The sequence below is a fragment of the Aquarana catesbeiana genome, linkage group LG12 (assembly GCF_042186555.1).
Source record: "Aquarana catesbeiana isolate 2022-GZ linkage group LG12, ASM4218655v1, whole genome shotgun sequence".
NCBI classification, from domain to species: Eukaryota; Metazoa; Chordata; class Amphibia; order Anura; family Ranidae; genus Aquarana; species Aquarana catesbeiana.
Genome location: NC_133335.1, coordinates 206,968,501 through 206,994,242, shown reverse-complemented (window position 1 = coordinate 206,994,242; position 25,742 = coordinate 206,968,501). Strand labels below are relative to the sequence as shown.

Sequence of the window (25,742 nt, the reverse complement as noted above, 5' to 3'; positions counted from 1 at the left end):
AAGCAATAAAAGAAAAAAAGGTAGTACCTACCACTTACACACCAGGAAGACATGTTTTTACTGCACCACTGCTAAAATTCAGACCATACTACAAACAACTTTAACCGCTTGCCAACCAGCCGCTGTCATTATACTGCGGCAGGTTGACACGATCGAACAAATCGTCGTAGCTATACGCCGGTCCCTTTAAGCGGGATAGCAGGCGCGCGCGCCCGTTGTATCGCGGGGGTGCTGATGCTCGTGACAGGCGGTCGTGATGATCACTGGCCACGGGCGATCACGGGCACGAGATGCAGAACAGGGACATGTGTGTGTGTGTGTGTGTAAACACACAAATCCCTGTTCTGTTCTGTGAGGAGAGACAGATCGTGAGTTCCTAATAGCTAGGAACCACGATCTGTCATTTCCTCTAGGTCAGTCCCCTCCCCCTACAGTTAGAAACACACACAGGGAACACAATTAACCCCTTGATTGCCCCCTAGTGTTAACCCCTTCCCTGCCAGTGACATTTTTACAGTAATCAGTGCATTTTTATAGCACTGATCGCTGTATAAATGCCAATGGTCCCAAAAATGTGTTAAAGCGTCCGATGTGTCTGTCATAACTAGTAAAAAAAAAAATTATAGTAAAAATGCTATAAATCTATCCCCTATTTTGTAGACGCTATAACTTTTGCGCAAACCAATCAATATATGCTTATTGCGATTTTTATTACCAAAAATATGTAGAAGAATACATATCAGCCTAAACTGAGAAAAAAATAGCTTTTAAAAAAAAATATTTATTATAGCAAAAAGTACAAAATATTGTGTTTTTTTCCAAAATTAACGCTCTTATTTTGTTTATAGCGCAAAAAATAAAAACCACAGAGATGATCAAATACCACCAAAAGAAAGCTCTATTTGTGGGAAAAAAAGGACGTCAATTTTGTTTGGATGCAACGTCGTATGGCCGCGCAATTGTCAGTTAAATCGACGCAGCGCCGAATCACAAAAAATGGCGTGGTCATTCAGCAGCCATATCTTCCGGGGGTGAAGTGGTTAAGAATCAATATCAATAAGGGAAACATCCACACAAAATATTCTACATTCTTGGTAGTACCAGCTGGCTTATAATTTTGTATAAATAAAGGAAAACTCTGCACTCGGGTGTAAATATCATAACAATAAATTAAATGCATTATATTTTTGTATATTTTGGTAAAAACAATAACTTTAGCTCTGATAGGTATTTCTCTAGAGAAATAAGTTTCCTATCTGCTAGGTGCAAGTGTAAAAAAAATGTTTGTGTCCATTCTTTCACTGCAAGAATCAGGAAAACACACTAAATATAACCAATCAACATTTTTCCTTCCTCTCTATGCCCACCTCCTTTGTTACATCATGCCAAGCAGGGGCGGATCCAGAGCCTAGTCTCGGGAGGGGCACTGCCAGAAAATACGTTTTTTTTTTTTTTCGGTCAATTTATCGGGGAAATGGCTGTTGTTGGTGCTTTAATCATCCCGGCACTATGGTTGTTATGGTGTCAGGATGATTGAAGCGCATTATTTCTATTAATACATTGTAATATAAAATGAAATCATTCAACTCACCATAATGCAGAATCAGTGGGAACCCCGAGCGTGTCACTTGCCACCGTCGCCTGCCACATTTTGTGGATTGTCACTTGCCTGCCACCAGATGCAGATTGACACCTGCCACATGTTGCGGATTGTCACTTGCTACATCAGCTGCCACTAGATGCGGATTGTCACTTGCTACAGCTTGTGGATTGTGACTTGCCACGTCACCTGCCACTGGATGAAGATTGTCACGTGCCACACATTGCGGATTGTCACTTGCCACGTCATTTGCCACTAGATGCGGATTGTCACTTGCCACGTCATATACCACACATTGCGGATTGTCACTTGCCACGTCATCTGCCACTAGATGCGGATTGTCACTTGCCATGTCATCTGCAACTAGATGCGGATTGTCACTTGCCATGTCATCTGCCACTAGATGCGGATTGTCACTTGCCACGTCATCTGCCACTAGATGCGGATTGTCACTTGCCACGTCATCTGCCACTAGATGCGGATTGTCACTTGCCACGTCATCTGCCACTAGATGCGGATTGTCACTTGCCACCAGATGTGGATTGTCACGTGCCAGGTAAGGTGGTGTTTTGCTTGTCTCTTGTTTCCTTGTCCCAGAGACAGGCAGCAGAGAGATAATGTAATCTCCCTGCTGCCCACGCTACCTGCACAGTGAGGGCGGAAGTTAATGCAGAGATGTGGGGGCAGTGAGAGATGATGTCATCTCTCTGCTCTCCTGCCCGTCGGCTTGCTGATTGGCCAGCCACCCCCACACACACACCTAGCCTGCCTCAGTCTCACTCTCCCATCCACACACGGAGCCACCTGACCCGGCAGCCCGACCAATCCGCTCTCTCTCCTGCCTGCCTGCCCGCCCTCAAACGGAGGTGCCCGGCACTCCCGCGGAGCCGCCGCTCTCTTATCCTCCCGCGGTGGAGCCGCCCGCTCTCGGAGCCGCCCACGGAGGTCACCTGCAACGGATTTCTCGGGGGTGGCAATTGCCCCGTTGCCCCCCCCCTGGATCCACCCCTGATGCCAAGTGACATCTTAATTTGCAGAAAAATCCCCCAATAGCATCATGACATGAAAATTGTATTTTTGATCAAAGTTCTACAACTATAAAAAAATAAATATTTTAAACTTTACTTTAATAAAATATAAAAACTTTTTTTATTGTTACCATCACTTGTTTCTTGAGGAGTTGAGTCAAAAATCTGCCATCCATTATAGGAGCTACCAAGATCGGGTCGAATGGACCAAAATTCATTCCAGCAATGAAAATTCCTATATTCAGAAAAACAAACAAAAAGCAAAATATTACTTAAGTCAGATAATATAAATCTGATAAGACCTGGTGCAAACTGAAAGATTTCTGAAATAATAACATTATCAGTAAATGGATATAAAGAAAATATAACTGTAGAACTGAAGTGTATGCACTCTATAGACATGTTTTTATATTTCTGGAGAGAGCAGGAAAAAATAAAAACCTCTGTCAGTTTGTTATTGCTGTTGAGGAAAGTGTAAAGATAGCACTGGACCCCTAGGTTTATTTTACTGGTATTGTTATCTTAAGGTAATAATGTTGGTGTAAATGATCTGGTTCCTGGGCAGGCGGCTTATACACCCCAGAGGATCTCCACAGTCTCCTTGGCTTGTAGTGTAATGTAAGGAGAGTTGAAATTTAAGTGCCACACCATCGCTAAGAGGTCCAGATACAACTTTATTCCATTAAAATTCGGGGGGTACAATTCAACAAATAGCCTACATGTTTCATGTGTCTAAGTGCCCCCTTCATCGAGCTTGACTGGCAACCAAGTAAACAAACCAGTAGTGAACTGGACCTACCATGGTATTTATTCCAGTATTATGCCGCGTACACAAGGCGGACTTTTCGACCGGACTGGTCTGACGGACTTTCTGACGGACTTTTGACGGACTTTTGAATGAACGGACTTGCCTACACACGATCACACCAAAGTCCGACGGATTTGTACGTGATGATGTACGACTGGACTAAAATAAAGAAGTTCATAGCCAGTAGCCAATAGCTGCCCTAGCGTGGGTTTTCGTCCGTCGAACTAGCATACAGACAAGCAAATTTTTCGACCAGACTCGAGTCCGTCGGACAAATTTGAAACCTTTTGGGTACCTGGTTTCTATGGCTGAGAAATCATTTTGACGGATTATTTATCATCAAGTCACATCATTGAATCTGCCATTCTGTGGACGTCCTTTGGATATCGTTATAAGTCTGTATTGACCCCCAGACTGAAAAGCTGGGTGTCATTGTGATCTGGTGAGTGGGGACACATGTGGGGGTGTCTTGGTACGCCTCAAAAAGTTTTTCCTGCAACAATTTCTCTGCACTTTTTTGCACACCAGATGTGAAGCATTCTCTCAGTTTTTTATGGACTTCATGTTTTTGTTGTTATTTATGTAGCTTTATGCCCTGTACAAACGATTGGACTTTCCGACGGAAAATGTGCAATCGGAGCTTGTTGTTGGTAATTCCGACCGTGTGTAGGCTCCATCGGACTTTTTCCATCGGAATTTCCGACACACAAAGTTTGAGAGCTGGATCTAAAATTTTCTGACAACAAAATCTGTTCGAGTAAATTCCGATCATGTGTAGACAATTCCAACGCACAAAGTGCCACGCATGCTCAGAATCAAGCAGAAGAGCCGCACTGGCTATTGAATTTCATTTCTCTCGGCTCATCGTACTTGTTGTACGTCACCGCATTCTTGATGTTCGGAATTTCCGACCAACTTTGTGTGACTATGTTTATGCTCTAATTCATCCCAAAGGTGTTCTATCAGGTTGAGGTCAGGACTCTGTGCAGGCCAGTCAAGTTCCTCCACCCCAAACTCGCTCATCCATTTCTTTATAGGCCTTGCTTTGTGCACTGGTGCGCAGTCATGTTGGAACAGGAAGGGGCCATCCTCAAACTTTTCCCACAAAGTTGGGAGCATCAAATTGTCCAAAGTGTCTTGGTATGCTGACGCCTTAAGTGTTCCCTTCACTTGAACTAAGGGGCCAAGCCCAACCCCTGAAAAACAACCCCACACCATAACCCCCCCCCCCCTCCACCAAATAATTTGAACCAGTGCACAAAGCAAGGTCCATAAAGACAAGAATGAGCGAGTTTGGGGTAGAGGAACTTGACTGGTCCGCACAGAGTCCTGACCTCCAACACCTTTGGGATGAATTAGAGTGGAGACTGTGAGCCAGGCCTTCTTCTCCAACATCAGTGCCTGACCTCACAAATGCGCTTCTGGAAGAATGGTCAAACATTCCCATAAACACACTCCTAAACCTTGTGGACAGCATTCCCAGAAGAGTTGAAGCTGTTATAGCTGCAAACGGTGGGCCAACTCAATATTGAACCCTACAGACTAAGACTCTGGGATGCCATTAAAGTTCATGTGGGTGTAAAGGCAGGCGTCCCAATACTTTTGGTAATATAGTGCGTATATATATATATATATATATTTTTTTTTTAAAACCAGAATTAAATGTCACTTAAAAATATAAATACAAATTGCAGGTTGTAGGTGCTGAATCAAAATTGTAATGAATCAAGGTGCTAACTTTTTATATGACAATCCTTTTTTAATTTCCTATGCTATAAAAGCAGCTGCTCATTGAAAGGGAAAAAAAATGCCAATATCATATTTAAACACTAGATGTCCCTAGACACATTCTGTAGAAAGTGTACAATCCTGCTCTACAGCATTCACAGGGTGAATAAGAGTAAATGAAAATGCTTAGCAGAGGTGTGACTGTTTCTTGAAAATTGCAAGTTGCCATCAGATGGATCATTACACAGTAGTCTAATACTTACCAAATACTGTCATCACTTAACGTTACTGGTTCTCCTGTTATGTCAAAGAATTTTTCAATTAGCAAGTCGCCATTTGCGTCATGGGCAGAATTGTAATTACTAATTACCCGGCAGGGTAAACCCAGGGCTCTGCTGACTAAAGAGGGGAAAAGAGAGAATCAGTTAAAAAGGAAATACACTTATTACCAATTTTATAGTCTTAAAGTGATACCAAACACGCACTGTTTAATTTACTGTTTAATTTTAATTATCTCCCCTCTGTATATGGATGATGACACTGTATTTATTTTAAATCTAAGTGTTTTTTTTTTTTTTCATAATCGATATACAGCTGTCATGTGACTCAGCTCTTTCCCAGCCTGTCTGCAGGGAAACATTGGTGGGAGGAGCTTTTAGTTCTTTGCTGCTAGTCACATGTTTAAAAAAAAGCCTTCAAAATACAAAGGAAAAATACATATTAAATCTTCACAAAAATATGTATTTGACCTCAAATCTTTATTGTTTTTGTGCAAAAACTTATGTGGGCGATCTAGGTGGAGGTTCCACCAATCACAGCCTGTTTCACGCCCCTCCAGCCCATGTCAGTTGTTTGTATGTGCTTAGAATTTCAGGGAGGTGAAGCCTCCATCAAGCAACATACAATATCCTGCCCCCATTGTGTTTAGCTGTTTAGTGGGCATGGAGAAAGAGGGCATGAGCTTTCATTTTGATGTGTTCATGCCCACATGTGTGGCTCTATAGCCATCTGGGCTGCACAGATAAGAAAAAGGAGGTAATGAAAAGCTTAGAAGGGAACTGAAAATGGAGCATTCTCAGTAGATGTGGCAATGGCTGGTCTACACAATCTCAGGCTGCAGCAGGGACACAGAAAAGGAGGAAGGGACGGTGAACAGCAGGATCAACCAGGTTTTTTTGCCTAATACAGAAAAAAACCCCATAGTGACTGAGTAAGTATAAACACCATGTAATACAGGAAAGTTTTTAATGACGTGGATTTAAGGACACTTTAACCGCTTGCCGACCGCGGCATGTACATATATGTCGGCAGAATGGCACGGCTGGGCAAATGGGCGTACCTGTACATCCCTTTGAATTTGCCACCATGTGGTCATGTGCGCCCCAGCGGCGCGAGCGCGACCATGCAGCAAGCTCCATGAGTAGGATCGCAGGTCCCGCAGACTTGATGTCCGCGGGGATACCTGCGATCGTCTCACGGAAAGGAAGAACGGGGAGATGCTAATGTAAACAAGCATCTCCCTGTTCTGCTTAGTGACACTGTCACTGATCTCTGCTCCCTGTGATCGGGAGCTATAATCAGTGACATGTCACACACAGCCCCTCCCCCCCACAGTTAGAATCACTCCCTAGGACACACTTAACCCCTCCCTATCCCCCTAGTGGTTAACCCCTTCACTGCCAGTGTCATTTTTACAGTAATCAATGCAATTTTTTAGCATTGATCGCTGTAAAAATGACAATGGTCCCAAAAATGTGTCAAAATTGTCCGATGTGTTCGCCATAATGTCGCAGTCACGATAAAAATCGCAGATCGTCGCCATTACTAATAAAAAAAAAATATTAATAAAAATGCCACAAAACTAACCCCTATTTTGTAGACCCTATAACTTTTGCGTAAACCAATCAATAAATGCTTATTGCAATTTTTTTTACCAAAAATATGTAGAAGAATACGTATCGGCCTAAACTGAGGAAAAAAAATGTTTTTTTTATATATTTTTGGGGATATTTATTATAGCAAAAAGTAAAAAAAAACACGTTTTTTCAAAATTGTCGCTCTATTTTTGTTTATAGCGCAAAAAATAAAAACCGCAGAGGTGATCAAATACCACCAAAAGAAAGCTCTATTTGTGGGAAAAAAAGGAAGTCAATTTTGTTTGGGAGTCGCGTCGCACGACCGCGCAATTGTCAGTTAAAGCGACGCAGTGCCGAATCGCAAAAAGTGCTCTGGTCTTTGGCCAGCCAAATGGTCCGGGGCTTAAGTGGTTAAACTTGTGCCCACGCTTCAATGGCTAACTGCTTGTTTGTTTTAAAAAGAAATGATACATCTGTAAAAATCATATTGTATTAGAATATAAATTTACCTGTACACAGGACGCCAGCAAAAACCCAACACTGTCCATATTTTACCGACTGTCTGCGTTCATACCAGCTCTTCAGAATGCTTGTGCTTCCATTCCAGGCGCTGGGGTTTGTACCATCAGAATAGTCCCCGCTCCAGTTACCCATCACCACTCCATTATCATCTTTACTGTTTACCTGGCAGAAATACATTGTACACAAAATTTTACTGGCTTTCTCAGAATTAACACGGGCCTATCATTAACATTCTCATCTCAGCCAGGCATGTGAGAATTAACAAATTACGTTATTATTTTAAAGATGAACCCAAGGAACCTCTTGTTAACATTCTCCTCTCAACTAAGCATGTCAGCATTACGAAACTATGTTATTATTTTACAGCTGGACCCTAGGCACCATTAACCGTTTGCCGACCAGCCGACGCAGTTATACTGCAGAAGGTTTGCTCGGCTGTGCGAATCGCCGTAGGTGTACGTCGGGCTCGTACACGGCTTTTTGTGGGCATGCGTGCCCATTGGCCAGCGGGGGGAGCCAATCAGCGGGTCTGGCGGACTCGATGTCTGCTGGCTGCCCGAAATCGCTCCCCGCAGTGACAGAACGGGGATCTGCCTGTGTAAACAAGGCAGATCTCCGTTCTGACAGGGGATTACACAGAGATTTTGTCTCCCAAGCAGCCCATCCCCCATACAGTTAGTAAACACACCGAGGGAACACAGTTAACCCCTTGATCGCCCCTGATGTTAACTGCATCCCTGCAAGTGTCATTAGCAGGGCTTTTTTTCTCAGAGAATAGGTGAAGGAACTGCCCCCTTCTGAGTTACTTCTTATCTCCGCCCACTACCCACCTCTGAGCACCACTCCTTGGTTTCATCCCCTATCCACCTCTCAGTACTGCCCTTTTAGAGAGTACAGAGCCAAATATAATTGTGTGGTGTTAAGTAATTTGTATAAAATTTGTTAATGATAGTAGTAAAATAGATTCCCCACAGCCAGCAGCAATAGACCCCCCCCCCAAGCAACAATAGATTCACTCAGAGACAATAGACCCCCCCCTAGCAATAATGGACCCCCACAACAAAATACCACCCAGCAGCAACAACAGATCTCCCAGCAGCCAGCATCAATAGACTATCTAGCAGCCAGCAACAATAGACCCCCTCCATCAATAGTAGATCTCTTCCAGCAATAAGTGACCCACAAGCAACAATAGACCGCCACTCAAAAATAGATCCGCTCCAGCAACAATAGACCCTCCAGCCCAGCACCCCTTGCCATTACATACATTCAGTGCTGGAGGTGCCGGAACTGCGTTCCCACTGCGTTCCCCCGCGTTCCCACTGAAAAAATGCCCTGGTCATTAGTACAAAGTCCGTGCATATTTTTAGCACTGATTACTGTAGTAATGTCACTGGTTCACCAAAAAAGTGTCAGAAATGGCAGTTAGGTGTCCGATCTGTCCGCTGTAATGTCGCAGTCCCGCTAAAAATTGCTGATCTACCATTACTAGTAAAAAAAAAAAGAAATAATCAAAATGCCATAAATCAATGCCCTATTTTGTAGTCGCTATAACTTTTGCGCAAACCAATCAATATACGCTTGTTTTTTTTAACCAGAAATATGTAGCAGAATACATATTGGCCTAAATTGATAAAGACATTTTGATTTTTAAAACATTTTTGGGGTATGTTTTTAGAAGAAAATAAAAACGATTGTTTTTTTCAAAATTGTGGGTCTTTTTTGTTTATAGCGCAAAAAATAAAAACTGCAGAGGTGATCAAATACCACCAAAAGAAAGCTTTATTTGTGGGGAAAAAAGGAAGTCAATTTTATTTAGGTACATCATCGCATCACTGCGCAATTGTCAGCTAAATTAACACAGTGCCGTATTGCAAAAAATGGCCTGGTCATTAAGGGGGTAAATCCTTCCAATTCTGAAGTGGTTAACATAAATGTAGTTCATTAAAGTGATACAAAACACACACTTTTACATAGTCCCTTCTATTTTTGTTATTAGAATTATTTTATTTATATATTATTTATATTATATATTATTATATCATTATATAATATATTATATATTATTTTGTTAAAAAAAACAAAGTACATTTTTGCTAATAAATATACAGCTGTCACATGACCCAGCTCTTTCCCAGCCTGTCTGCAGGGAAACATAAGTAGGAGGAGCCTCTAGTCCTCTGCTGCTGGTCACATGTTCAAAAAATAAATTAAAAAATAGCCTTTGGAATACAGAGTAAAAATAAATAAATAATATTAATAAACTGTTTAAATTGTCATACAAATATATATTTGAAATGAAATATTTATTATTTTTTGACAATAACATTGTGTGGGCGGATTTTTGCCAGTCACAGGCTGTGTCACGCCTCTCCAGCCTGTGTCTTAGAATAAGAGGGAAGTAAAGCCTCCATCAATCTACATGTAGATTGTGTTTAGTTGAGTAGTGGGCATGGAGGAGGAGGGAGGGAGTGGGCTGTCATTTACCACTGTGTATACGCCCACAAGTGTGACTCTATAGTCACATGGGCTGCTCTGATATGATAGGGAGGAAATGCTCAACATAGAAACTCACTGAAAACTGAAAATGTGAAAAGCTGCCAACACTGCTCTGCAAAATTCCCAACTGCATTGGGGACATGGACAGGAGACGGAGACAAAGAGCAGGAGAATCAACCAGGTTTTTTGCAGAATACAGATAACGAACCTCATATTGACTGAGTATGAACAACATCTAATACACCATTTATTGATAGTTTTTTATGATGTGGGTTTAGTGACATTTTAATAAACCATTAAAAGTATTTTTTTAATTTTTTCTTTGAAAGAATTGTTTATTTTTATCTTGTTTTTGCCTGGAGTTCTGCTTTACGCAAAAGAGGTTCCTTTTGCTGATCACAAATAAGAAAAAAAAAAAACGCAGAATCTGAGCTCCCATCCTAGAACATATGATTTATGGCTACCAATCATTTGATATTGGAGAGAATATTATTTTTAATCAGACAGACTCTGGCTGGTAAAGTCATACAACTTGGTGTTGGCTCAGGTAAGGAAGCCTGTACTGAGAGACATAAGCAGGTTGCCATTAGTGACCTTAGTTTAGCCTTGCTGGGTATGGCACAGGGACACTTTCAGCTTCCATTGTTCTATGCGGGGCTTCTGGTGTGTCCCTGCATCTTTAAGGAAGGCTGCCTCCAGGCACACCTGCCCTTAAAGTGGTTGTAAACCCTTTCATATGCCCAGTGAAGTGACTGGCCTCAGATGATACAAAGAAATTAAACAAATCCTTCTACATAAGTTGTACCTGTTTATCTTCAGGACGTTCTTCTCCACATCTGTTTAAAGTGCTAAATTTTAAAGCTTGTCTGAGATTTCAGAAAAAAGGGGGCGAAGAGCTGAAGTTACACTCTGCAGAGCTCAGTGAGGAGAGCTCTGACAGCTGATTGGAGGAAAAGGACACACCACCCTTCACACAGCACACAGGAACAGATCTAAGACTGTCAATCAGCTGGAGATCCCTCCCCGTCACCTTTTTTCTCTTGGTGTCAGGAAAACTTGTCAGAAGTGATTCATGCTGCTAGCCGAGGAATGAAGCAGCAAACAAAAGTGACACTTATGCCCCGTACACACGGTCGGATTTTCCTACAGAAAATGTTCGATGGGAGCTTGTTGGAAATTCCGACCATGTGTAGGCTCCATCGGACATATTCCATTGGAATTTCCAGATCACAAATTTTCCGACAACAAAATCCGTTGTCGTAAATTCCGATTGTGTGTACACAATTCCGACGCACAAAGTTCCACGCATGCCCGGAATCAAGCAGAAGAGCCACACTGGCTATTGAACTTCACTTTTCTCGGCTCATTGTGTGCTTTGTACTTCACCATGTTCTTGACATTGGGAAATTCCGACAAGATTTGTGTGACCGTGTGTATGCAAGACAAGTTTGAGTCAACATCTGTCGGAAAAAATCCATGGATTTTGTTGTTGGAAAATCCTATCGTGTGTACAGGGCATAAGTGCTCTTAACTGATGAAACAACAGCTTTTCTGAGTCAAAGGCAATCAGGCGGATAGCATTTTCAAAATGTGTCATTATTTTTTACAGACCATTCATTTTAACATAAATCTTCCAGTTAGGTTATATGTGCATTTAAAGAGGTAGTAAACTCTAAAAAAAAAAAAAAAAAGAAAAGATTACTCCTGCAAGGCAATATCATAATGTGCTAGTATGCACCGCATACTAGCACATTACGAAAGACTTACCTTGAAACAAAGCATGCCAACAGCACACTGTCACCTATGCAGAGGCTTCCATCTTCACCCGGTCTTCCTTCCGGGTTCACGGGCTGCAGCCACCTGAATGGCCGAGCCGCGATGACATCACGACCAAGCTCTGAAGGAAAAGCAGGGGTATGCCGTTTCTTCAGAGCACATGTGGCGGTGACGTCACCGGCTGCTGCTCTCTAGAATATCACCTAAATGATGCACGTTTAGGAGATATTAATTTTACCTACAGGCAAGCTTTAGTATAAGCTTACCTATAGGTAAAAATAAAAAAGGAGAGTTTACTATCACTTTAACATATTTTTTACATTGTATGGACATCCAAAAGCTTTGTGACTGCTGCTAGGTTCCACCATCTTGGATGCCAGCACTCCCAGCTGACTCTAAAGCGACACGCTATTATATTTATCTTGGCTCCTCCCCCAGGTGCTACGTAACGGGTAATAAAAGAGGGGGCAGCTGGTGCAAAACAGCATCTCCGGCAGTGGCGGCAGGTGGTATTTGTTTGAGGGGGTGGGCACAAACAATGCACCCACAGCTAACCCCCCCACCCCCCCAGTGTGGTCAGGTCAACTGCACCGTCCCACCCCAGTCGGTCAGTTGGGTCTCCCACAACCCCCCCCCTCGGTCGGTCATTTACCAACCCCGCATTTACCCCATCTATGGCGTGGGCAGAGCTTCTCTCCGGGCGGCAACTTCCACTGTGTCTCCTCAGCGGCTTTCTCCGTGCATCTCCTCCCTCCTCCTAGGCCAATAGGAACGCTTCTCCTTTTGGCTAATCGGGAAACAGGTTCCTGATTGGCTGGGAGGAGAATCAGTGTGACCATAGCGAATATTGTTACACAAGATGGTGTGCTTTGGGCACAGTGCTCTGTGCCCCGATCCCAACCTTTTTCGAAGCCTATTAGAGCCTCAGGCTCTAATCACGTACTTCAAAAAAAAAAAAAAAACCCTGATTGGAATCCATGCGTCTGGTGCCCTGCATGTAGATTAGTGGGGCTGGACGAACAGATAGAGGTCAGCGGCGGCGCTCGTGCGCCTTGAATTACAGGCTGCAAATGATCTCCTGAGCTACTTTGTTATATAGAAGAAAATATAAGCAGTACAAGCCTTTGCTTTGTTATATTGTGAATCGGGGGGCTTCAGTAACCAAAACTGCAGTGTTTATCCTCATGACACAACACAGGAAGCACCTCCATGGTTAACTGAGGACAGAATTAAAATTAGACTTGAGAAACTTAACATTAATAAATCACCGGGACCAGATGGCTTGCATCCGAGGGTACTTAGGGAACTCAGTCAAGAGATTGCCAGACCGTTGTTCCTAATTTTTACAGACAGTCTACGACTGGAATGGTACCAGCTGATTGGAGAAAAGCCAATGTAGCACCAATATTTAAAAAGGGCCCAAAATACATCCCTGGGAATTACATACCAGTTAGCCTAACATCAATAGTATGTAAATTCTTGGAGGGGATGATAAGGGACTATATACAAGATTTTAGTAATAAGAACGATATCATTAGCAGTAATCAGCATGGATTCATGAAGAATCGTTCTTGCCAAACCAATCTATTAACCTTCTATGAGGAGGTGAGTTGCCATCTAGATAAAGGAAGGCCCGTAGACGTGGTGTATCTGGATTTTGCAAAAGCATTTGACAAAGTTCCCCATAAACGTTTACTGTACAAAATAAGGTCCGTTGGCATGGACCATAGGGTGAGTACATGGATTGAAAACTGGCTACAAGGGCGAGTTCAGAGGGTGGTGATAAATGGGGAGTACTCAGAATGGTCAGGGGTGGGTAGTGGGGTTCCCCAGGGTTCTGTGCTGGGACCAATCCTATTTAATTTGTTTATAAACAACCTGGAGGATAGGATAAACAGTTCAATCTCTGTATTTGCGGACTATACTAAGCTAAGCAGGGCAATAACTTATTCAGGATGTGGAAACCTTGCAAAAAGACCTGAACAAATTAATGGGGTGGGCGACTACATGGCAAATGAGGTTCAATGTAGAAAAATGTAAAATAATGCATTTGGGTGGCAAAAATATGAATGCAATCTATACACTGGGGGGAGAACCTCTGGGGGAATCTAGGATGGAAAAGGACCTGGGGGTCCTAGTAGATGATAGGCTCAGCAATGGCATGCAATGCCAAGCTGCTGCTAATAAAGCAAACAGAATATTGGCATGCATTAAAATCAACGCAAGAGATAAAACGATAATTCTCCCGCTCTACAAGGCTCTGGTCCGGCCACACCTGGAGTATGCTGTCCAGTTCTGGGAACCAGTCCTCAGGAAGGATGTACTGGAAATGGAGCGAGTACAAAGAGGGCAACAAAGCTAATAAAGGGTCTGAAGGATCTTAGTTATGAGGAAAGGTTGCGAGCACTGAACTTATTCTCTCTGGAGAAGAGACGCTTGAGAGGGGATATGATTTCAATTTACAAATACTGTACTGGTGACCCCACAATAGGGATAAAACTTTTTCGCAGAAGAGAGTTTAATAAGACTCATGGCCACTCATTACAATTAGAAGAAAAGAGGTTTAACCTTAAACTACGTAGAGGGTTCTTTACTGTAAGAGCGGCAAGGATGTGGAATTCCCTTCCACAGGCGGTGATCTCAGCGGGAGGCATTGATAGCTTCAAGAAACTATTAGATAATCACCTGAATGACCGCAACATACAGGGATATACAATATAATACTGACACATAATCACACACATAGGTTGGACTTGATGGACTTGTGTCTTTTTTCAACCTCACCTACTATGTAACTATGTTATACTGTATAGTCCTTACACCTTAAACAAATCTATGCTTATTTTGTGATCATTATAGACAAGAAGGAGCTTGCTGGGCAAGCAAAGCAAAATCATTTGCTTGAGCAATGTTTTCCTAAGGCTTAAAATTTAATATGCAGAACAGAGCCAAAATACAGTGACATGATTTATGTGCCAGAGACAGCTAGATTAAGTTGTTAGGGTTGTCAATGATCATGTATACTTATGCTGTTTATTTTGTACTGAATTATAATTATATTAAGGCTGGAATGGGCATCCCCACTGAAGGTTTTAGCCTCTGCTCCTATTCTGGTGACAACTCTAGTATTTTGGATTTTCCATCGCTTTTCTCAGTGAAAACGGTCACTAGGGATAAGCTTGAGTTAAGTCTAAACCCATGTCATGAAGCTCTCAGTGCCAACCCAATCAGCTGAAGCCAGGGCATCCCCCCCCCCCCCCATGACACAAGGGAAACAAGAATCATGGCGTTATAGGATCCTGCATTTTCCACAAAGGGATCCGAGGTGATCCAGTGCAGCTCAAACAACAGAAAAACAGGAGAATTGTAATCCAAGTTAGAATCAAAGCAACTGATTTATTAGAAAAAAATGTATAGCATAGTATATGGGAGACGGTGAAGTTTCGAAGGACAACTCCTTCTTTCTCAAACCCCCAGAGAAAGAAAGAGAAGGAGTTTTCCTTCCCAACATTACCACCCCCCATGCCTTGTATATGGGAGATGGTAAAGTTTCAAAGGACAACTCCTTCTTTCTCAAACCCCCAGAGAAAGAGAAAGAAGGAGTTGTCCTTCACAACGTTACCACCCCCCATGCCCTTCACATAGAGGTTACCGCAAGGCAACAACTAGCAGCTGAGGACGCTGTCCATTGGCGCTTCTTTCTTTCAGCTTAAACTGATTATGTGTCTGTACTGGTGCCTTCTGCTACCCATGCTGATCTACCAGATTTTAACTGTAATGCCCTGTACACACGATCGGACTTTCTACGGAAAATGTGCAGTCGCAATTGTCGGAAATTCTGACCGTGTGTGGGCTCCATCGGACTCTTTCCATCGGAATTTCTGACACACAAAGTTTGAGAGCTGGATCTAAAATTTTCGGACAACAAAATCCGTTCGCGTAAATTCCGATCGTGTATAGACAATTACGACGCACAAAGTGCCACGCATGCTCGGAATCAAGCAGAAGAGCCGCACTGGCTATTGGACTTCATTTTTCTCGGCTCCTCGTACATGTTGCACGTCACCGCGTTCTTGACGTTCGGAATTTCCGACCAACTTTGTGTGACCGTGTGTATGCAAGACAAGTTTGAGCCAACATTCGTCGGAAAAAATCAGATGGATTTTGTTGTCGGAATGTGCGATTGTGTGTACAGGGCATAAGTGTGCTATACATTTTTGCTAATAAATCAGTTACTTTTACACTTTGCACTCCTGTTTTTCTGTTTTATGAAAAATAGATGGGGTTGAATCTAGCAAGTGGGAATACAGACAGTAATACCAACCTGACAATGTTCCTTACTCTTCCCTGCTCCATCGAAAACTAAAGTTTGTGCACTGGGCCAAATCATTTGGTGGAGGGGGGGGATTATGGTGTGGGGGTTGTTTTTCAGGTGTTGGGTTTGGCCCCCTAGTTCCAGTGAAGAGAACTCTTAAGGCATCGGCATACCAAGACATTTTGGACAGTTTCATGTTCCCAACTTTGTGGGAACAGTTTGGGGATGGCCCCTTCTTGTTCCAACATGATTGTGCACCAGTGCACAAAGCAAGTTCCATAAAGACATGGATGAGCGAGTTTGGGGTGGAGAAATTTGACTGGCCTGCACAGAGTCCTGACCTCAGCCTTGATAGAACACCTTTGGGATGAATTAGAGTGGAGACTGTGAGCCAGGACTTCTTGTCCAGCATCAGTGCCTGGGCTCACAAATGTGCTTCTGGAAGAATGGTCAAACATTCCCATAGACACACTCCTAAACCTTGTGGACAGCCTTCCCAGAAGAGTTGAAGCTGTTATAGCTGCAAAGGGTGGGCCAACTCAATATTGAACCCTAAGGACTAAGACTGGGATGCCATTAAAGTTGATGTGCGTGTAAAGGCAGGTGTCCCAATACTTTTGGCAATATCGTGTATATATCTTCCCCTTATAGACATGCAATATTGAGATGAACAATTCGCAAGGCTTGTTTAGTTGTTCATGACTCCAGTGGTGATATCTCCAAGCCAAAGCTGTTGACTCTGCTAGTCACTACCAGAGAGTATTAGTTCTCCTGCTTACAGCTGGGTAGTCTCATTCATGCTGCTGCATAAATTAAAAATATAAAAGTGAGTTTAAGCCTCATGTCATGGTAATAGTAGGTAGACATATAGTGGGTGTCAGCTAAATAGATACAGGAACTGGGATCCATAAGAAAAATAATAGCCTTGAATAATTATGACTGTAGATTTTTTCTTCACTCACTATAGCACTCAGGTTTCTGCAGACGTGTAAAGGGTCGTTGCGTTTTCTGACATCTTCATTAGCATTTCTGCGAAAACTCAGCGTTGAATCCAGCAGTACGAGAGCGATGTAGAGAATCTGTGCCTGAAACTGAGTACAAATGTATCTGTGAATTATATATCTAGTGTAAACATTTCATTTGTTAAAAAGTTAGAAAGAATAAAACCATAATCATTGAAGTGTAACTTTTTTCAGTTTGGATGAAGTGGGGGACATTTAGGGCATGTTTGTGTTGCTGCCTGATGCTTTGCCGTGGAGATGTCCCATTGATAATTGTCACTCTGGTGTGAGGTCAGGGAAGGTCATTAATAGAATGGTGACACAGACAACATCAGAAAGCTGTAGGGGGATATACACTTCTCTTTTTCAACTAAAAAGAGTTTTATTATTATTATTATTATTATTATTATTATTATTATTATTATTATCATTATTGCTGTCTGTGCAGCTCTTGGAAATTTTCCTGCACTTCAAGTTTTTTAACAGTTCCAAAGTAAATGCCTTGAGTTATTCCTGTTGACCCAGCAACAGTAGGGACCTCCTCTCTCATTGCAATAGTACTTCAGTTCCAGTGAGGTACTGATATACCTCCAGCTTTTTGCCTGTGTTACCAGAGCTGCTCAGGACTAGGGATGGACGAACATTTTGTGCGTGTGGTGTCACTGGTGCAAAAACCCAAAAACGTAAAAATAAAATATAACTAAAATAAAAATGTGTGTATATATATATATATATATATATATATATATATATATATATATATATATATATATATACAGTATCTCACAAAAGTGAGTACACCCCTCACATTTTTGTAAATATTTTATTACACACAACAAGACAAAAAATGTGGGACAATTATTAAATACTAAACTACCCTTTACACAGTACTTGATGAGATTAAAGTATAAACAGTAAAATACGGTTCCTATAATTTTGGGAAGAAAAAGTTGATCAATATTTACAGTATCTCACAAAAGTGAGTACACCCCTCTCATTTTTGTAAATATTTTACTATATCTTTTCATGTGACAACACTGAAGAAATGACACTTTGCTACAATGTAAAGTAGTGAGTTAACAGCTTGTATAACAGTGTAAATTTGTGGCCCCGCCCCCCTCTGACACCCCGAGAAAGCCATGGGGAAGTCCCTGTGCATCAGAGGGGGCAGGGTCACCCAGGAACATCACCGTGTGGCCCCGCCCTCAGTTATATAAGAACTGTCAAAGCGAAGACGCGTCATATGGCGGGTGCTTCCCATGGAGGCGGGTCGGTCGTGGGTTTGTTTTTTTCTTTTTCGTTCCGTTGGCGGAGCGAGAGAAGATGAATGGACTTTGTGGGACATTTTTATTTTTTAATTTTTTAATAAAGGACTTGTCCCAAGCTGTGTTTTGTCTTTTGTACCATTTTGACACTTTTTTGTGAAATGGTAGGGGTACATTTGTACCCCGTTACCATTTCACAGAGGGGGGAGGCCGGAATCTGGAGGTCCCCATGTTAAAGGGGGCTTCCAGATTCCGATAAGCCCCCCCCGCAGACCCCCACAACCACCGGGCAAGGGTTGTGGGGATGAGGCCCTTGTCCCCATCAACATGGGGACAAGGTGCTTTGGGGGGCTACCCCAAAGCACCCTCCTCATGTTGAGGGCATGTGGCCTAGTATGGTTCAGGAGGGGGGTGCTCTCTCGTCCCCCCCTTTTCCTGCGGCCTGCCAGATTGCGTGCTCGGATATGGATTTTTGGGGGGACCCCCACGCCATTTTTTAAAAAATTTTGGCACAGGGTTCCCCTTAAAATCCATACCAGATTCGGGTCTGGTATGGATTTTGAGGGGGATCCCCATGCCATTTCTTTTTAAATTTTGGCACGGGGTTCCCCGTAATATCCATACCAGACCTGAAGGGCCTGGTATGGAATTTGGGGGGACCCCCACGCAATCTTTTTTTAAATTTTGTTTCGGGGTTTCCCTTAATATTCATACCAGACCCAAAGGGCCTGGTAATGGACTGGGGGGATCCCATGCTGTTTTTTTTAATGACTTCTTTTATCTGTATTGCCGGGACCGACAATTCATTATAGCCGCGAGTACTTTTAAATGACTTTTTTTCCTTTAGAAATGTCAGTTTGCTCTTGGACTGTGCTAAACACGGGAAAAATGCACCACTTTACAGACATGCTATAGACACCCCCCAGGTACGAAATTTAAAGGAATATTTCACTTTTATTGTTTCACTAAGCATTATTAAAATCACTGCTCCCAAAAAACAGCCATTTTTAAAACTTTTTTTTGCATTGATACATGTCCCCTGGGGCAGGACCCAGGTCCCCAAACACTTTTTATGACAATAACTTGCATATAAGTCTTTAAAATTAGCACTTTTGATTATTCATGTTCATGTCCCATAAACTTTAACGGTGTTCGTGTGTTCTGCCGATTTTTTTGCCTGTTTGGTATGTTCTGGTGCGAACCTAACCGGGGGGTGTTCGGTCCATCCCTAGTGAGGGGGGGTCTGGTCACCAGAGTCTCCCCACACATCAGAGATCCCAGTGTCCCCCCTTAAATCAGAGTGCACAGAGTCCTCCTTTATATCAGAATTCACAGGGTTCCCCCTTACATTGCAAGGAGGAATTCTGTGGACTAGGATGTAAAGGGGAACTCTGTGGACTATGATGTAAAGGGGAACTCTGTGGATTATGATGTAAAGGGGAACTCTGTGGACTATGATGTAAAGGGGAATTCTGTGGACTATGATGTAAAGGGGAACTCTGTGGACTATGATGTAAAGGGGAACTTTGTGGACTATGATGTAAAGGGGAACTCTGTGGACTATGATGTAAAGGGGAACTCTGTGAACTGTGATGTAAAGGGGAACTCTGTAGACTGTGATGTAAGGGGGTGCTCTGATGACAAGAGACCACCTTACATCAGCGTTCCCCTTTACATCTGCAGTGTAATACTCCTGCTGCAGTGTGTCACCTCTCGTGGTGCTGCTCAGTATAAAATGCCCTGGCCTATTATGTGTCCCAGTCTGGGCCTGTAGCAATCTATGGGAAAGCATGGGCTGACTTCAAGATAAACTTGCTATTCATTTATTAGGTTCTATTTATGAGAATTATTTAAGATCTGAATAAGACCACCTTTTCATTACATGCAGCTAGAGTAGCCATTTCATAGTGTGGAGGGTAGGTTTAACAACATTTGAAGTAAGTTTTAAGAAACTTGTAGTGTTTTTTTTTCAACACAAGTACAGTGCAAAGGGCTGCACCCCTTTGGAATCACATTCATAACAAGCCACACATGGTGACATTTGTATCCAAGATACACTGCTCAGAATATGTAAACTAGCCAATCTCCACCAGGGTCCAGTGGTACCTTAAGGTTCCTCAAGAGGTAGCCAGGGGTTAAACTGTGACTTGCTTATCTCACATGTGATTGTACCTGCAAAGATCCAGGACAAATGGGATTTGGCAGGGCCAGCAGCAAGTTGACCACCGCTGGAAGAGGGGAATTTTTCCTATCTACCACTAAAAATGTAAGGGGCATTTGCCCAATTACTGCCAATTGATTAATCTGAAAATGTGTTCCCTGAGACCTGTTTTTTTTTTTTTTTTCCAAGGATTCCATTGAGTTGAAACATTTGGAAAAGGCTGATATACACAAGATCTTATATTGTTTATACAAATGCAGGAAATGCAAGATGGGGTGTATTATAAATAAAATTTCGGTTAGTACCTGCCCATAGTTCCAGGGAAACTGAGCGGGAGAGCTGACATCGCCACCAAAGATAAGACCAAATTCTGACAACACATACTCCTGTCTTTGGGCTTGATCTGCCAAGTAAACCATATCACCTATAAGGAAGAAAATAATATTGGGCGTTACCGAGACAAGTCTGAGCTGTCTGTTTCTTGTCTTTGGCATGTACGTACATTGTATTACACAGCTCCAAAAAAATGTACCTGCCAAAAATCCTGAGTGACAGCAGGATACATAATTTCTGTAAAAGCATACATGTGCGGATTACTCGTACATAGTAAATTCTGCACATGGCATGTGAGACTTTATAGGTAGTTCTCTGTGACCGATACACATGACAGTGCACGTTGACAAACCATTTAATGTCATGAGCAGAAACTGTGACACACAGACTGGAATCTTAATCTTTAATGTATTCCCAAGTAAAGAAAGCTGGGGCTCAACATATGAGTAACTGTTCTATCTTCTTACAGATCATCAGGATGAGTTTATAGAGACACTGGTGTTGGCGGGTGTTAGTGTAGCTGCTGATAACCTCAAGTCAGATTAGCAGGGTGTGGTGATGCAGTGATTTCAGGACCACTTAATCACTTCCTGGTTCTGTGGTAACCAAAATGGTTACATGACCAGTGTGGTTCACTACTGGATCCTGGATAAGAGCCAGGCACAGGACGTGTCCTCTTCCATGGACTCTGGGCACCATCTTGGGAAAGCCAGAGTCTCATTAGACACAAAGCTTTCCTGAGATTTAGGTGGCCACCTTGGACTCATAAAGCATTAAATATAGCTCCTGCTGGGTTGCTTAGGTGAAGCCCACTGTCAGGGAAGGGGCAGAGCCCTGCTAGTGAGGATAAGTATATCTAGCGTTAGCGCCAGTGACCTGTTATATATATATAGAGGCAAAAGTATATCCTTGTTTCCCAGAACATGGGGTGCAGGCTTATCCTGATACCAATCCAGAGGGCTAGTAAATATAAAGAAGAAAGAATTGCCCTGGTGGGCGAGACGAAATGCATCAGGGTGTATGGTATGGTGGAGACATGTAGGGCTGCTCCTTATTGTTTGTTCGCCTGGGCTGGTCAAAAGTAACAACAATCCTTTCCTTTTTAAAAGAGATATCACAATGTAAATAACGTGAAAAAACTTAAAAAACACTATGATCCTAGCGCTCAAACGGATAAAGTGAAATTTAACGCACTTTTAGCTGCCGTTATGCGGTGAAACCTAAAACACAAAATCATTAGATGTATACTAATTAATATTAGAATAGTATTAACAGCGCTTGCAATGAATATTTGTTCTTGCTGATGGTTAATCATTAAGTGCTATAGTTTTCCCTTGTTGTTAAACTATTGCAGACCACCTGTCCTCCTGGGGCCTGCAGTTTACAACAGTGGGAAATCCTGAATATAAAAGCAAATAAAAAACAACAATTAAAATACAAATGCAATGAAATAAATTGATGACACTGTGAATGAGTGGCAATTAAAAAGTTCAGGTGGGATAAGGTAAATGACTAAAAATCTGCAGTGCCCCATTAATGTTCAGTATCAGAAATGCACGTGAAGCAATGACAGTGCCCTGCTCTGTCAGTACATCCCTTGCTCTGTAGAAACACACACTAGTGACTTTGTGGACAGGAAGGGGATGAGGGAGCCACGGCCAGTAGCAGAGAGCCAAAGGCATCCAATATTTAAAACATTTCTGAATGCTAAAGATTCTACTGGAGTCTGTAGCTCAGCAAAACAGCAAAGGCCAGCTCCAATACAGGTAGTAAGGGTAATGCCCTGTACACACGGTGGGACATTGATCGGACATTCCGACAACAAAATCCATGGATTTTTTCTGACGGATGTTGGCTCAAACTTGTCTTGCACACACACGGTCAAACAAAGTTGTCGAAAAATCCGATCGTTCTGAACGCGGTGACGTAAAACACGTACGTCGGGACTATAAACGGGGCAGTAGCCAATAGCTTTTGTCTCTTAATTTATTCTGAACATGCGTGGCACTTTGTGCGTCGGATTTGTGTACACACGATCGGAATTTCCAGCAACGGATTTTGTCGTCGGAAAATTTTATAGCAAGCTCTCAAACTTTGTGTGTCGGAAATTTCCGATGGAAAATGTGTGATGGAGCCCACACACGGTCGGAATTTCCGACAACAAGGTCCTATCACACATTTTCCGTTGGAAAATCTGACCGTGTGTACGGGGCATAAGTGTTATAAAAGTACTTGCCTATGCTGTTAACTTTTTCTTTGGTTGTAGTGCCTCTTCAAAGTGCAACTTTACCTTATTAACATTCCTATAGGTAATGTATTTGTTATGCATTCTTCAATTCTTACATTTTTTTTTAACTTGTATTTAGTCACCCTCTAATACTCATCTTCATGATCTTTTATTTTGCTGTGACCTGTTCACTTTTCATATGTTGTGTAGTGCAGTTTAGTTTAGGGGAGCTGTGTATGTGAATAGTGTACTTAAAAGGTATGTCAAAAAACAAAAACAGAAAAAAACATATGCAGTACATCTCTACAAGCCTGTTTTCCCATGCTTTATACCTTTAAAGACCCTGTAGGTACAAAAAATACATTTTGATCCAGATGTGCACTCAGGTCTTAAGTCCAGTTGTTGGCTGACAGTGTCTTTTGCTAAACTAACACTAACCACTCTCATTATAAGATCTCTGCAACAGACATCCCAACCTGCAAAAACTTAGTTCAGGGAGGTGACAAACTAATTTCAGGGAGGTGGCGCTCTGCCCCCCCCCCCCCCCCACACACACACACACACAGCAATTTAACTCAACTAAAGGATGATCAAATGAAATGGAATCAGTATACACAGGTTTACTTCTTCTGAGAGATATTAAAGAGACACTAAACCCACCATGACCAGTTCAGTGATTTGAAGTGGTCATGGTTGTAGGAGTCAGTATGTGCAGTGTTTCTGCTTGAAACTTATAGGGGGGCTGAGAGAGAGAGAGAAGTGGGGCTGAGAGTGAGAGAGGGGCTGAGAGAAGGAACTAACTGAGAGAGAGATAGTGGGGGGCTTAGAGAGAGAGAGGGAGGGGGGCTGAATGAGAGGGAGGCTGAGAGAGGGTGGTTGAGGGGGGGGGGCTGACAAAGAGGGTGGCTGAGAGAGGGGGGCTGAGACAGAGGAAGGCTGAGAGAGGGAGGCTAAGAGAGAGGGGGCGACTGACAGAGAGATGGGGGGCTGAGAGAGAGGGGGGCTGAGAGAGAGGGGGGCGACTGACAGAGAGATGGGGGCTGAGAGAGAGAGGGGGGCTGACAGAGAGAGGGGGGTTGAGAGAGAAGGTGGCTGACAGAGAGGGTGGCTGAGAGAGAAGGTGGCTGACAGAGAGGGTGGCTAAGAGAGAGGGAGGCTGAGAGAGGGTGGTTGAGAGAGAGAGGGTTGTTGAGAGAGAGATAGGGGGGACTGGCAGAGAGGGTGGCTGAGAGAGAGAGAGAGAGAGAGAGAGAGAGAGAGGGACTGAGAGAGAGTGGGGCTCAGAGAGAGGGGCTAAGAGAGAGGGGGGACTGACAGAGGCCCTGCAGCTCTCCCTGGATCGGCCCTGAGGCCGGGATATCGTGATGCACTTGCGGGTGTCAGAGAGCCGCAGAAAAAATGTGGGAGACTCTGGCTCCTAGCGGGAGACTTGGGATGTCTGCTGCAACATAAAGGCTATATATTCTACTAGGAGGGCTAAATGGCCTCTTTGAGAAAACATGGGAACAGTGCAGAGGACACAGGCCAGCTCAAATTTTCTGAACATTTTTTTTTTTAATAATCAAATATAACTAAATTATTCCCAAAGGGAGCAAATAAGAAAAGTTTATTATTATGGTTTACATATACCTTAAGGCCTAATTCACATGGGCGCAATGATCTGTACGCCTGCACAAAGGGCTGTTTTCAGCCACCCGGGATGCACAGGTGTTCTGTGCAGGAGAGTGCAGGCAGCCTGCTGAAATCAATGACATGTACAGGCCTCCATGCGCATCCCGCTGTGCATATTCGTGTGGGTACGATGAATATATTAGTATGTACACAGACTGAATTCTGCTCCCTGCATCAGACTGGCGAAGATGTACACTTGGTAATGCCTGTGGATGTACGCCCGTGTGAATAAGACCTAAAGCTTGATCCTTCCTTAAAAATTACAGAAAGTCTATGTTTTCAGTCAGACAGACTCTGCCCAGGAGTGAGTTAAGAATCAGCAGAGTCAGCCCTCTTGGCTGTTCCTTGTTCCTCCTGGAGACTTGCCTGGCAGTGTTCTCCCACTGTCCTCTTTGCTCACAGTGCCTCCTGACCATGACACTTCCGTGGTTCTAGGAAGGCCCTGTCCGCACACGAGCCCAGGCCCAAGGTCAACCCCCCCCCCCCCCCAGACTGGGGAACTCCCTCAAAGGACACAACAGCCTAACACTCCATCTCCAGTTTTCACCCAAACAACTCCTCCCCAGCTGGGCTGACCCTGAGTATTTGAGGGGGCCTGCCCCCTGCCAATCCAAGTTGGGGATTGGTCAGGTCCCACAGAACACTCCAGGCAGCTCCACCTTACCTCCCCCTTTCCAGAAGGTTCTAGTACCTTCTAGAAATAGGGCGGAGGTCTAAGTGATGCTACCTGTGAGTCATCCAGCCCTCTCTGGATTTTTGCCAACCCAGGACAAAACAGACAGGCTTGGCTGCCAGCCAAGCCTGCATAAATTTACCTACATTTATAAACATTTATAAAAACTATTTACATTTCTAGCACTAGAGGGTGCTACATATGAAAACTCTGACTATGGACACTTATTTGTTCCATTTTGGTCTTTAACCCCTTCCCATCGACCGTACGCACATATGC

The 25,742-nt window shown here is 43.1% G+C and overlaps 1 protein-coding gene across 2 annotated transcripts in view; it reads right to left on the bottom strand.

Annotated features, from left to right (window-relative positions):
• LOC141113455 (protein-glutamine gamma-glutamyltransferase E-like) overlaps positions 1-25,742 on the bottom strand; it is an 82,427-nt gene that overhangs the window by 37,247 nt on the left and 19,438 nt on the right. For both annotated transcript variants that reach the window (XM_073606554.1, XM_073606555.1), the window contains exons 4-8: positions 20,865-20,983; positions 17,095-17,223; positions 7,530-7,704; positions 5,428-5,563; positions 2,760-2,863 (exon numbers count right to left, since the gene is read on the bottom strand). In XM_073606554.1, the coding sequence (XP_073462655.1) occupies positions 2,760-2,863; positions 5,428-5,563; positions 7,530-7,704; positions 17,095-17,223; positions 20,865-20,983 (663 nt within the window). The remainder of the gene's footprint in view (positions 1-2,759; positions 2,864-5,427; positions 5,564-7,529; positions 7,705-17,094; positions 17,224-20,864; positions 20,984-25,742) is intronic.